Here is a 15,144-nt window from a genome sequence, read left to right on the forward strand (position 1 = left end):
TCAACGTAAATTAATTTTAAAATTTTTTTCACACACTTTCAGTAAGAAATCTTTTCCGCCGTGGTACCAAATATGATTATGAACACACCGGCAGCTTCTTGGAGGCAATTGGACCTGGTAAGTAGTTTTACAGGAGTTTAGTAAATAAGAACAAGTAATGATGGACTATTTATATCACATTGTCGACAATACCTCTTTTTTTTATTGGACGTTGGGGTAGCGCACTACCCTCTAGTGGCTCAATGAAACCAGGCTAATCCTGTTCATGTGTTCGCACCCCGTGGGATCGCCGTTAGGTATAACGTGACGGGGGGGGGGGGGGGGGGGAAGGCAATTTAGTCGCATTTCGCTATATTTCGAACTAGCATGAAGGTCCAACGCCCTTTTCTCGATTCTCCCCACCGTCCACACAGTCATACATCGCACTCCATAGCGTCGCACTCATAGCATAGAGATCCCTGAGGGACACCGTCCGTGATGATATACCTCTCATAAAGATAACTGATGTATAAGCTAATAGAAGACCTACTGAAATCTGGGGTTTTTAACTTATTTGACGTAAAGCTAAGTCAGTATCTGCTAAAATAGCTGTGGTATGGGGATATACACGAGTGTGTTCGTTTCTATTTTCAGGAAGTATGACCTTATAATGGGCTTTTATTAGCTGATCACATTTTGCTATACTTCTGAGAATGGAAACTTGTATTATTTATTATTTAGTATTTAGACAAGGATGAAGATAACACTCATAGTTTCCAATCAGCTCATGACTAATGTACTCGCAAAGAAAGTATTCCAATATTATAATTGAAAAAGTGGCCATCAATTGATGATAAGTTTTATAAACAAATTAGAAGTTTATACTCCTTCCATAAAAAGCTTCTTTCATTGAGCTTAATTGAAAGCAATAAGAAATCGGTAGCGTTTAAAATGGAAATGCATATCTGTTGGTATCTATGTGACTCTTGATAATAAACTTTCTTATTTTCGAAGCTTCCCGATAAAAAGTAATTGCTTCAGTGACATTTGTTAAAAGTTTTCTGATGATAAACCTTTTGCCATTACATCAACGCAGAGGATCCAAATTACAAATCAAAATTATTGCAAACCCATTTTCAAGTAAAGACCCATGAGGAGGTGTTCCTGATGGCTCCAATTAGATAAGAAACTCAACCGGATAATACACAGCTTGGGATTCTTTCACGACTGTGTCAACAGATTGAAAATTTGTATAGATTCCTGGTATTTTTTTTGGCATTAATCGTATTACAATACTTATTTTAAAGTGCCAAATTTCCCTTTCTCGAAGCCATTTATAATTTGTGTAATTAGATTAAGCGTTGAATACATTAGCTTCACGTCATAAGTTCGCGAAAAGAAATGGGAATTCAGCCATTACCGATTTTAGGAAGTTGCTTAGCAAAAGCTGTGTTTCCGCCCAAATGCGATATCATTTTTGTAGAGAGAGCTAATTTTGTCGTAACGCCATAGATATGGCGATTTTAAGCACGCATTCACTTCAGCTGCTTCTTGTGTTCCCTATGACTTTACTGGAAAAATTTGTAGGAAACGTCCAGCAAATAAGAGTAAAGCACAACCCATGGGTTGATCACTATCCGTCAAGTCCTAAAGGTTCAGTTTATAGCCTTCAGCGTCTATTTATCAGCCATGGGGCACTCATCCCACGACATGCTTACATGTCTTCAGAACGTCACTTTACCTAAACTTTTTGTTATATTGTACATCAGTATATCAGATGTTTGAAGAGGTGCTGTTAATTTAAATCTGAAGTGAGCTGTATGTCTACCACGTTTCCGCGGTTCTAGAGAAAACAGCTGCCACAGCGACTTACCCCTTTGCTTAACGTCAGCTTATATCAAATTTAGCAGATATTTTTTTGTGGTTCTTCTAGGAGCATCCAAAAATACCAGCCTAAAAGGCTACGAACTCCAAATGATTACTAAACGTCCAAAAGTAATAACAGTCAAATCCAACTAAATTTATAGTTTGTACGGCAGCCATAGTTCTGAAAAATCCCATTTGTAAGAAGCTTGTGCATCTTATTTCCCCAATTCCATATTTTAAAGGTGTTTTTAGGACTTAACGTGATAAAGCTCCTAACAAATTTTCATTATTCTTCCATCAGTACATAAATAGATACGCTCCCTTCGTTCTCACCCCACATTTTGTTGATGGCTTTTTGACTTCACATAACACTTTACTTAATTTCAATGTTCTAGCTTGAATATGTCAGAGTTATGCAGTATCAAATATGCAATTTGTCAGGGAGGTGCCAAAGCCCTTTAATATATCGAATTTATTTTCAGCTTTTGACCAACCTTGGAAGGTTTATAGTAAATGTTCAAAATTTTGTTGAAATCGGTCACTCCGTTCAGAACACAACCTGATCTGTAGCTACATGCATAGAGACATATGTAGGTACATGATTTGCATTTTGTATTTAAAGATAACGAGCCGGACCCGTGCGCATTTTGCGCAACCAATATAAAAGTTTCTTATCAATTTATCAACAGAAATTAGTTGTTCTATCAATCAATTAAAATTTACAGCTTGCGCTGCCATCTAGCGTATGGTAGAAACTGCTGGTAATGCAGTGCAAATATTCACAATAGTGCCATAGTACAAATAAATTTCTTTGTGTGCTCTCAATCGTTTATTTCTAACAAATTATTTTAATAAAATTTAGCGAAACAAATGCACTACCACCAAAATTGCCCAAAGCTCGCTAATAGCCCGAATCTCCATCTTCACAAGCAAAACTTTACTTATGGATTTGGATTCCAAATAAGATCGGAAAAGGGACCCGTACATAAAAAAACAGCAATTAGAAATAATATATATGATAAAGAGGGTATTACGTATACGCAACGGCACCCATATTTTCAAAAGGTACATATATGTGTGTGTGTAATTGGTGGGGTTTTAATAAAAAAAAAAAAATGGTTATTAAGATATTAAATTTTCCACATTGTAAATATTTTGTGTTTTTTCTGAGTATACTAGCAGACCCGGCAGACGTTGTTCTGCCCTAAATTTGGCTTATCTGCATACATTTTAATAAGCTTTTTCCGTCTAAATCCGCCCCACCCCTCTACACTTTTTCCTAATCTTTTAATTCACTCCTCCCTCCATCTTTGTCGCTTCATCTCCATCTTCGTCCATTCTATCTCTTTCTCAGTCTCCTTCTCTCTTCTCTCAAGTTTTTCTCCTTCTTCTTCATCTCTTATTGCCAGTCCCAGAGGGTGGTATGTATTTTGTTGCAGTCCCATTCCGAGTCTCAGTCCCAATCCCACTCCGAGTCTCAGTCTCAATCCCAGTCCTAGTCCTAATCCCAGTCCCAGTCCGTCTCGGGTACACTTCCCGGAAAAAAGCATCGCAAATACTAATATAGGCAAATTTATATACGAAATTTCAGGCAAATTGAATATGACGTATGTAAATAGGTATATGGGTATTATTAATTCTTGTCTTTATTTCGGCATCGCATGCATGTTTGTCAGTTTTGTCAGGTTGATGCGACTAAATCGAATATCACAATGAACTTTAGAGCTCTCAGCAACAGCTTTGATTTGATATACATAATACACACACATTCTAGGGGTATCCGGGTCCATGGTTTGGCCTATATTTCGAGACCCTAGTCACTCAGAGGTGTAGAACTTACTCTGTATTATAGCACACACAACAGCTTCAATGTGATACCCATAATATAAAAACACATTCTGGGTGTATCCGGGTCTACGTTTTGGGCTATATCTCCAGACCTCAGCCTCCCAGTTGTATGAAAATTATACTGTACTATAGCACTCATCAACAGCTTTCATTTGATATCCATATTGTATAAACACATTCTAGGGGTACCCGGGTCCACGTGTTGGGCTATATCTCGAGACCCTATCCTCCCAGTTGTATGAAAATTATCCTGTACTATGGCCTCATCAACACTTTTCATTTGATATCCATATTGTATAAACACATTCTAGGGGTACCCGGGTCCACGTTTTGGGCTATATATTAGCCTCCCAGTTGTATGAAAATTATCCTGTACTATAGCACTCATCAACACTTTTCATTTGATATCCATATTGTATAAACACATTCTAGGGGTAGCCGGGTCCACGTTTTGGGCTATATCTCGAGACCCTAGCCTCCCAGTTGTATGAAAATTATCCTGTACTATAGCACTCATCAACACTTTTCATTTGATATCCATATTGTATAAACACATTCTAGGGGTACCCGGGCACACGTGTTGGGCTATATCTCGAGACTCTAGCCTCCCAGTTGCATGAGAATTATCCCGTACTATAGCACTCATCAACGGCTTTCGTTTGATATCCATCTTGTATAAACACATTCTAGGGGTACCTGGTATAGTGTTAAAGACTTTGTACTCTTTACTTTAATTTTTAAAATAATTTTAATTGAGTTTTCGTGTTAACTTAAAATTTTGAATAACTTCAAAAAAAGAAAATTCTAATTAGTTTAAAAATATCTAAACTCAAAAATAAACAAAAATAAATTTTTATACTTCAAATAAATAAAATAATATTTTTAAAAAATAAATATTTAAATATTTGGTTAACCACCAAATATATTGGCGATCTTACCAACGATCCTGCAATCGAATCAATTAAACCCCAATAAGTTCAAGAACGATATAATTTTCGTTTGACAAAAGTGGTGTAGTACTTCCGCGCAACCAATTTTTCTCATCTAGCTGAAAGTAGCTACCAACAGAAGCTCATGCGAAGTTTCAACCGTCTTCAACCGTCATCTTGCCAATATTAAATGCAAAACTTAAAATATAAAAGACACGTGTGGTTCAAGTTATCATGAATTGTTTAACGCAACTTAAAAATATATGAAGAAAAATGAAAACAATCCAGTGTAACTCGTAAACTAGAACATTTTATGCAATACACAAAATTGCTTTGTAACCAAACAACCAGTTATTTATGTACATACAACATTTTTAAGTGCACGAACTGATTTGCGATTTGCGAAAGCAAAAAAATGTTAAAGTAATGAAATTTTTTACAATTTGTGCATTCTACATGTATGAAAGCTATTTGCTCATCAGAGAAATCGATATACATAACTCAATAAACCTTCTAGTCACCAGACTGGCCAGACTTCCAACTACAATCAAAACGAAAATATTTATCAACAATCAAAATTTCTCGAATAACGTAAATGCCATTGCCAATCATCAATCAACTACTTATTAATTTTAATATTTTTTTATTAAATTTAATTTTATGTAAGTACAATTTTTATTCTAATATTAAATTTAAAATTTTTCAATTATAATTTAAATTAAAATTTTAAACCTTTTAACTTTCAAATTTATTTTAAGATTATTTTTATATTTTAACAATTATTTAAATTTACTTATTTTTTATATAAAATTAAATATTTTATTTAAATTGTTAACTCCCTTTCCAAAAAAAATCTTAAATATTTCCTAATTTTCAAATTTTTCATTTTATTTTATTTTATTTATTTTTTTTTTTTTTCATATGGTTCTACGTTCACCAATACGAACTCGTAATTTTACAAATTCAGAAAATCAAAATATCAACCATACAAATAACATCATGACTCACAATACAACTCAAAATTCTAACATTAATACAACACAAAACAACATCTCTAAAACAACACAAAATACTTCAACACAAGATAACTTTACAAATTTTCCTTCTACTAAATCTATTAAATTACCACAATTTTGGCAAGATTGTCCTGATGCCTGGTTTTTGCTTGTTGAAGGACAATTTGAAATTAACAATATCAATGATGACAATTTAAAATTTCAAAATGTTCTAATTACTCTTCAACGAGATACTATATCTAAAATTTTAGATGTTATTAACTCTCCTCCTCTTTTTAATAAATATGATACAATCAAAAAAGTTCTATGTGAAAGATTTTCTCTTAGCGAAGAAAAACGATTAGAACAATTATTTTCAAAAACTGAACTTGGTGATCGTTCACCATCTGAATTATTCAGATTTATGAAATCACTTATAGGTTCTGCCTCCATAGTTAGTCAAGAATTACTCTTTAAATTGTGGATTCGTAAATTACCACAAGAAATACAAATTCATTTGACTTCCAATAATAATCAAAACAGAGATGAAATTATTATTTTAGCTGACAAACTTTTTGATTTAATCAATAAACCTCATTCTTCCAAATCTCCTGTAGTCTCAAGTATAAATAATAATATTTTAGAACAATGCGTTAAAAATTTAACTGAATTAACCACGGCTATTTTTCAAAATTTAAATAAAATTTCTAATGATATTAATCAATTACAAATCCGTTCAAGATTTAAAGATAGAAATAGATCTAAATCTCGAAATTTTTCAGGATCAAGAAATTTTTCAAACAATCGTAATTTTACTTCACAAACAAATATTTGTTGGTATCACAAAAAATTTAAGAATAACGCTCTTAAATGTATACCCCCATGCAATTTTAATCAAAATCACAATTCAAATTCCGAACAAAATTTAAACTGAAACGATCCATTATGACGGTGACGGATAATGGAACTATTATTAAACCTACTCGTCGCCTATTCATATTTGATAAATTCAATAAACTTAATTTTCTTATCGATACAGGTGCAGTTGTATCAGTTATTCCTTTTTCTAAATTTAAAATTTATAAAAGAAATTCGGATCTTACTTTGACCGCAGCAAACGGTTCTTCAATTGAAACTTTCGGTACAAAACTACTTAAAATTGATTTAGGTTTAAGAAGAGATTTTGAATTTCCATTCATTATTGCGAACATTGATACACCAATTTTAGGAGCAAACTTTTTAGAAAAATTCGGAATTATTGTCAATATTAAAAATAAAGAAATAATGGATTCTACTACAAAAATTAAAGTTACTGGATCTTCTGGATTTTCTGATATTTTCTCACTCAAAATTCCTATTGTCGAAAATAAGTTTTCAAAATTACTTAATGAATTTCCATCTATTACCTGTGAACCAGATTATACTAAACAAGTTAAACACCATACGGTTCACAGGATAGAAACAAAAGGTATTTTACCATTTTCGAAACCCAGACGTCTTGATCCAATCAAACTTAAAATTGCTAAAGCTGAATTTGAATTTTTAGTTAAAACTGGTATATGCAGACCCTCAAATTCTCCTATTGCATCTCCACTTCATCTCGTTCCTAAAAAAGAACCAAATGATTGGAGACCTTGCGGAGACTATCGAAGACTTAATTTTATTACTACACCAGATCGGTATCCTTTACCACATATTCACGATTTAACAATTGATTTAAAAAACAAACAATTTTTTTCCAAAATTGATCTTGTGCGTGCTTACCACCAAATTCCAATGGCAGAAGAAGACATTCATAAAACTGCAATAACTACCCCTTTTGGAATGTTTGAATTCGTAAGAATGCCTTTCGGTTTACGAAACAGTGCTCAAACTTTCCAACGCTTTATTAATGAAGTATTTTCTGATTTCGATTTTGTATTTACATACATTGATGACATTCTTATTGCCAGTGATAATGAAGATCAACATATAAATCATTTAAAATCAGTTTTCAAAAGACTTGAAGAATATAATTTAAATATCAAACCTTCAAAATGTACTCTCGGTGTAAATAAATTAAATTTTTTAAGTTACGAAATTTCAGGCGAAGGTATTAAACCATCTTTAGATAGAATTGAAATCATAACAAATTTTGAAAAACCAATTTCTATAAATAAATTACAAAAATTTTTAGGTATGATAAATTACTATCACAGATATATTAAAATGTTAGCAACAGAACTTAGTCCTCTGCATGAAATGTTAACACATGCAATTAAAAACAAACTCAAACAATTAAATTGGACAAATGAAACCACAACAGCTTTCGAAAATGTTAAAAAACTTTTTGCTAAAAATACTTTACTTACACATTTCGACAAAAATGGTACTTTATCATTAGCAGTAGATGCATCAAATGTTGCTATTGGAGCAGTTCTTCAACAAACTAGCAATAATATACTAGAACCCTTAGCTTATTTTTCAAGAAAATTAACTACAACAGAAACTAAATATTCAACATTTGATCGTGAACTTTTGGCAATTTATAATTCAATTAAACATTTTAAACATTTTCTTGAAGGTAGAACTTTTACTATTTATACTGATCATAAACCTTTAATTCATGTTCTAAATTCTAAAGTAGATAGATCTCCTCGTCAACTACGTCATCTTGAATACATTGCTCAATTTACAAATGATATTCAATATATACGTGGAAAAGACAACATAGTTGCCGACACACTTTCCCGTATTCCAGAAATAAATGCAATTTCAACTCAAGATATAAATTTAGAAACTTTATATAAAGAACAGCAAACTGATACATTTTTACAAAAAACCATTTCTGATCCAAATTCTAAAAATAATTTAAAAGAAATTCATATTCCAATTATTAATTTAAACATATGGTGTGATGTTTCTCTACAACCTTTTCGACCGTATGTTCCACATTCTATGAGAAGAATTATATTTGACAAAATTCACTCATTATCTCATCCAAGTATAAGAACAACTAGAAAATTAATTCAAAATAAATATTATTGGCCTAACATGCGTAAAGAGATTAACGATTGGACTTCATCTTGCATCAATTGTCAAAAATCCAAAATTTCAAGACATACTAAATCTCCTATCCAAAAAATTCAAATACCATCAGGCCGTTTTGAACATATTCATATGGATATTGTTGGACCTCTTCCAGTTTCAAATGGAAATTGTTATATTTTAACAATTATTGACAGATTTTCACGTTGGCCTGAAGCTTATCCACTTAAAGATATTTCAACAAATACTATAGTAAAAACTTTTATTCAAAATTATATACCACGATTTGGTATACCATTGAATATTACAGTAGATCAAGGTTCACAATTCACCTCAAAATTTTTTACGGAATTAACTAAACTTTTAGGTTCTCATAAAATTCATACATCTCCTTACCATCCCCAAGCAAATGGCATGATAGAGAGATTTCATCGAACTTTAAAAGCAGCAATTATAGCATCAAACGACTCGGTTCATTGGTCTGACATTTTACCATTCATTCTACTTGGTTTACGAACTTCTATTAAAGAAGATTTAAAATGTTCATCTGCTGAACTTGTTTATGGCCAAACACTTAGAATACCTGGTGAATTAATTATTTCAAATAGTAATAAAGAACATGATTTTTCTAATGACGCTCTTCATAAAATAAGAGAATATTTTTCACTTGTTCGTTCTAAAGTTTTTCATCATAACAAAGAAAATGTTTTCGTTCCTAAACAATTAGAAAATTGTGAGTATGTTTTTGTTAAAGTTCTTCGTAAATCTAATTTAGAATCACCTTATGAAGGACCTTTTAAAGTTATATCTAAGAAACATAAAACATTTACAATTCAATACAATAATACTATTAAAAATATTTCAATTGATTTACTTAAACCAGCAAACATACTTATTAACACTAATTTAAATACAAATACATTAAACAACAAAAAACAAAAAAAGGTTACATTTAATATTAATTAATAATTTGTTTGTTTCAAATTTTCTTGGAGGGGGAGTAAATATAGTGTTAAAGACTTTGTACTCTTTACTTTAATTTTTAAAATAATTTTAATTGAGTTTTCGTGTTAACTTAAAATTTTGAATAACTTCAAAAAAAGAAAATTCTAATTAGTTTAAAAATATCTAAACTCAAAAATAAACAAAAATAAATTTTTATACTTCAAATAAATAAAATAATATTTTTAAAAAATAAATATTTAAATATTTGGTTAACCACCAAACCTGGGTCCACGTTTTCGGCTATATCTCGAGACCCTAGCCTCCCAGTTGTATGAAAATTATCCTGTACTATAGCACTCATCAACAGCTTTCATTTGATATCCATATTGTATAAACACATACTAGGGGTACCCAGGTCCACGTTTTGGCCTATATCTCGAGACCCTAGTCACCAATATGTATGAAAACTACGCTGTACTAAAGCAATCATCAACAGCTTTCATTTGATAGCCATATTGTATAAACACATTCTAGGGGTACCCGGGTCCACGTTTTAGATTATATCTCGAGACCCTAGCCCCCCATTTGTATGAAAATTATCCTGTACTATAGCACTCATCAACAGCTTTCATTTGTTATCCATATTATACAAACACATTCTAGGGGTACCAGGGTCCACGTTTTGGCCTATATCTCGAGACCCTAGTCACCAATAGGTATGAAAACTACGCTGTACTAAAGCACTCATCAACAGCTTTCATTTGATATCCATATTGTATAAACACATTCAAGGGGTACCCGGGTCCACGTTTTGCTCTCAAGACCCTAGACACGTAGCGAAAAAAAGGTAGACGTTGGCCGATTCTCAGACCTACCCAATATGCTCACAAAATTTCATGAGAATCGGTTCAGCCGTTTCGGAGGAGTTCAGCCTCTAAAACCGTGACAGAAGAATTTTATATATTAGAAATGGTTGGTCCCATGGACTCACACTTTTAGGTTGTTCGTGTGGAAGACTAGCACAGTTCACTCTTTGCGTAGAAGACAATTCGTTGAACAACTGAAACATGTTAGTCTCACACGCGAAATGCTCTAACCTGCTAGTTTTCCATTCGAAAACGATTCGTGCTAATCTTGCATGGGAATCTGAAACACGCTAATATTTTATGGGACCCACGATATGAGTGTTTAAAGCATTCATATCTTCCTAATTGCTTCATTGCCGCTGAACAGTTGAAATGGTTTTGGCTGTACAACAAGGCACGGTAGTCGCTTCTTCTCTCGGTTAGCTGGCATCAATTGGTCACACCAAGCGAATTTAATCGTTTCCACTCGGTTTTTCAAGCGGAGTTGGGCCTCTTTCATCCTCTGTTTTCATAGACGTGTTTCGATAAAAATACTTTCTTGGCGGGAGCATCATCTCCCATTCGCATAACATAGCGGTTTGGTTGGCTGTACTATGTTGATGTCTGCGTAAAGCTCGTACAACTCATCATTAAATGCTCTTCGGTACTCGCCATCGTCAACACGTAGAGGTCTGTAAATCTTTCGAAGAACTTTTCTCTAGAATATTCTCAGAGCTGCCTAATCTGATGTCGCCATGGTCCGTTCCTCTGCACCATGTAGCAGTACAGGTATTATAAATGACTTCTAGAACATGATTTTTTTTTTTTTTGCTGAAAGAGGACTTCATTTCAAATGAAAAGGTACGAAATGCCTGGACGTGCTACCAGGAACAGCAAAATTTAGTCGACTAAAAAGATCAGAGGAGTCAATCTTGCCCATAATGAGCTTATGGGTGAACATTACCACGAGTAAAGTTCTTCGATTTACTAAAGTTGGCAGATTAATAAGGAGAAGCCTATTTCTATATAGTGGCGAATGCACACTTGAATCCTAGTTAAGACCACGTAGTGAAAATATAACGAATTGCTTCTGTACGGACTCAATACGCTTTATAAAGTTTTGATACCCTGGGCACCAGACACCCGAAAAATACTCTAAGATTGGTTGTACCAACGATGCGTAGAGGGTCTTAGTCAGATACGGATCATTAAACTCCTTAGCCCATCGTTTCAGGAAACCGAGTATACCCGTTGCCTTGCTTACCATTGATGAAAAAAAGGTTTGGATGAGTAGGCTGACTTGAAAAATTCTGCAAATAATTCCGCAATGTCATTATCAGAACTGGCGTTCTTGCAACCAAAAGAAAAGGTAGCTGGAAAACCAGATTTTTTCCTCTTAGCATTAACAAAACTGTAAAATCTTTTCGGATTGTTGAAAAATTGAAATTTACAACTGCTTAAGTACAACTTATAACATTGTTGGTTTAGACAATGAAAGTTGCAACGAGCAACTGAATATTTAGAAAACTCGGAAGAAGATCGTGGTCTCTTGAACCGTTTATAAAGCCTAGATTTAATATTGTTGAGTCTTATAAGTTCTCTTCTGAACCAAGGTGGTTTGCTTGTACCAGCACTAACACATCGTAGGGGTACACAGCTTTCAAAGAAGCCATGAAGAATGCCGCAAAATAATGAAGTCGCTGATTCGACGTCGCACAGTGGCGTCTTTTGAGTTTTTTCTTTGTAAAAATCATAACTTTTGAACAAATGAAGATATTTTAAAAATTTAAAATGCAAATGAAAGCCAATTATCTGAAGTTTTGTGTAAAAGTCCAGAATGTCACAGATACAGGGTGCTTCAAAAAAATTCGTCAAAAATATAAAATGAGATTTGTCTTATAATGACGTATTTAAACATTAAATAAGATAAAGTAATGATTTTTATAAGATAGAGTGGCACTGCCCACTTATGATAAAAAGTTTTATCTAAGTAGTCACGTAATCAATAACTACCAAAATCGATAGACGTATTGTTTCTTTTAAATGGCAATACTCTTATAAAACTCAAATGTCCGTTTTTGGTGCCACAATAACAAGGTGCTTCAAAATTCATCGTAAAATTTTACATGTTTTTTTTTTCTAATTTACAAGCCAAGTATGTATTTTATTAATAACTAAAAGTTATTGAAAGTGGTTCAATGAAATTTTATTTGAGCTAAAGATTAAACAGCCCAAGAATTTTGGAAAAGGGGAGTGGCACTGCCCATTTATGCTAAAAAGTTTGATCTTAGTAACCGCTTTACCAATTTGTACCAAACTCGATAGACGTATTGACTTCTAAAAAATTTAATAATCGTTTGAAGGCGAAATTCCTAAGCTTTAAAATAAATTTGATAAACTTTAAAGAAATGCAATAACGAAAAGTATATATTTAAATATTACTAAATTAATTAATTCTTTTATTTGAAATAAAAAATTAACTTGTACATAGATATCTTATTTTTCAATAAAATAACAAAATTGATTAGTAAATCTCTTTTTCATTGTTGTGATAAGAAGTGAGAAACTTATTCTATCTCAACATAGTCATCGTCACTGGAACATATATCTATCAAAGCAACCATTTCTGAGCTATGGGCATCTGTAAGATCTTTTTGTGTTCTTACATACCGCATAGATGATATGACTGGATCAGAAGAGATAGCTAACATATTGAAAAGGTCTTCGTTTTGTCTAACTCCTGATACTTTGCAGGTGTTCATACATCTATATCTTTTGTAGTCCTTGTTCTTAGATTCTTGAGCTTCTTCAGACAATTCTCCTAATGGCAAGCACTGGTACTCTATTAAATCTTTTCCATGTGCTAAAATTTTATGTACCTTTGGTGTAAGTTTCTTCTCAGAATACTTTTGAGGCAGCAGCTCTGTAGTTTTAGATGCATATTTCCAAACTTGGGCCCATTAACTGGTTCATGGCAGTTTAAAATATTTAAATTACTCCCAATCTTTTCACAATATCTCTATCAACTCCTCTTATGCGAGCAGTCACTTCACCGTTTTCAAAAAATCTTCTTGAGTAGTTACCAGCATTTGTATTTCCGTATCCATACTTTGGACAGTCAACTCTAAGGCCAATCTCTTTATTGAATGCATCCTGAATTATTTTTTTTCTCCTGTTTTGTTTCTCCTTACATGTTGGTTTGTTGTCGAAAACTTCTCCTTGTTGTGGTAGTGTATAAGCCAGCTTCAAAACAAATTCCATACATCTTATCCTAGCATGCAAAGGAGATATTCCATACTCATAATTTAGTTCGTCAATTATTGAATCAAATTGGACATTTCATTGTAGATGTCGTATTTGCTATTAAGTTCAAAACTTTTCCATCGACCATTGTTAGAAGAATATTATGCTTTATTCTAATGACTTTCCCCTCTTCAATTTCAATTATTGTTCGTTCTAATTTGGCAATTTGATTTTTTATATCACTCACTGTAGCTTTTATGAGTTCGGAAGACTCCTTCTCGTATTGAAATAATATCGGGTGGCACAATATAGTTAATGACGGACGTGGATTTTTCCAATATTCTGAAGCTTCATCTTTTAGTCGTAATGGAACAATAGAAGCCATAAACATATTACTATCTGTAATTGTTTCATCGTCTAGATTTATTCTTTGTTTATAATTATATAAAATTTTGAATTGTTACGATAGACGTCCTTCCATTTTCTTTCTATCATAATGTATTGTATACAAATTTTTTCTTCCAGGCCTTCCTTTTCTTTAATGCTAGTTTCACTCGCTAATTCTCCCATAATAGCCTCAACGAAGTCCCGTCTTGACTTTGTAGATTTAAACACCGCAAATTTTTTCGAGTTTTCTAGATACAAATTAGAATTGGCTTCGAGTGTATCTGACTAAATATTAAACTGTGAACTATATTAAAAAATACTATTCACTTTATTTAAGTGAACAAAGTACTTAGTTTCTTAATCTCCAAAAGACGAATGATAATGTGCATTGTATGATGGATAGCTTTATATACCTACTCAAATTATTAAACGAATTTCAGGTATACAATTCGTAACTTAAAAAAATGTATGTTGTTAACAAGTTCCAATAACTAAAACGACCTTACGGCCGTACTGAATTATATATACCTGCTCAGGCGCGTATTTATGCCCAAGGTTGTTTAACTTTATTTGATGTAAAAAGTGAAGTTGCAGCTGACGCAGGTAGTTTAGGTAACTGAATATTTCACAAATAACTACTGTTAGTTTGACGGAGCACATATTTTAAAATTTTTGTTTCCATCAAATTTTTAAAAAGGGCCTAAAAATAGGCATTTCGAAATACAGGTATATCCACCAACTTTTACAAAAAAAAAAACAATTTTTTTTTTGTTTCAATCCTAAATTAAATTATCTTTAATTGCTATACAAGAAAACGACAACCGGCCGCCTTATTTACTCACAGAACCATTTTAAATACAACGAAAAGGAAGACAAATTTCAAATTTTTCCCCATGTTGAAAATTGGTCAACTTTTAGCGGCTCTACCTTGTAAACTATAATCTTCTGTGAAAAAACAGCTGTATATTCTTGATCCCTGGAAAATTCTCTATTAGAAACATGTATTAGATTTAGCGAACGCTTTCATGATTTTTTTGATTTTTGCCATGCTTTAACGGCAGAGGCGCCACTGTGCGTCTT

The 15,144-nt window shown here is 32.7% G+C and overlaps 1 protein-coding gene across 16 annotated transcripts in view; it reads left to right on the top strand.

Moving 5' to 3' along the window:
• Gr64e (Gustatory receptor 64e) overlaps positions 1 to 15,144 on the top strand; it is a 176,231-nt gene that overhangs the window by 102,792 nt on the left and 58,295 nt on the right. For 14 of the 16 annotated variants that reach the window (XM_067787304.1, XM_067787306.1, XM_067787311.1 and 11 more), the window contains one exon: positions 43 to 117. The exons of the other annotated variants lie outside the window; for them this stretch is intronic. In XM_067787304.1, the coding sequence (XP_067643405.1) occupies positions 43 to 117 (75 nt within the window). The remainder of the gene's footprint in view (positions 1 to 42; positions 118 to 15,144) is intronic. 16 annotated transcript variants of the gene reach the window in all.

This window comes from Eurosta solidaginis, chromosome 5, assembly GCF_040869045.1.
Source record: "Eurosta solidaginis isolate ZX-2024a chromosome 5, ASM4086904v1, whole genome shotgun sequence".
NCBI classification, from domain to species: Eukaryota; Metazoa; Arthropoda; class Insecta; order Diptera; family Tephritidae; genus Eurosta; species Eurosta solidaginis.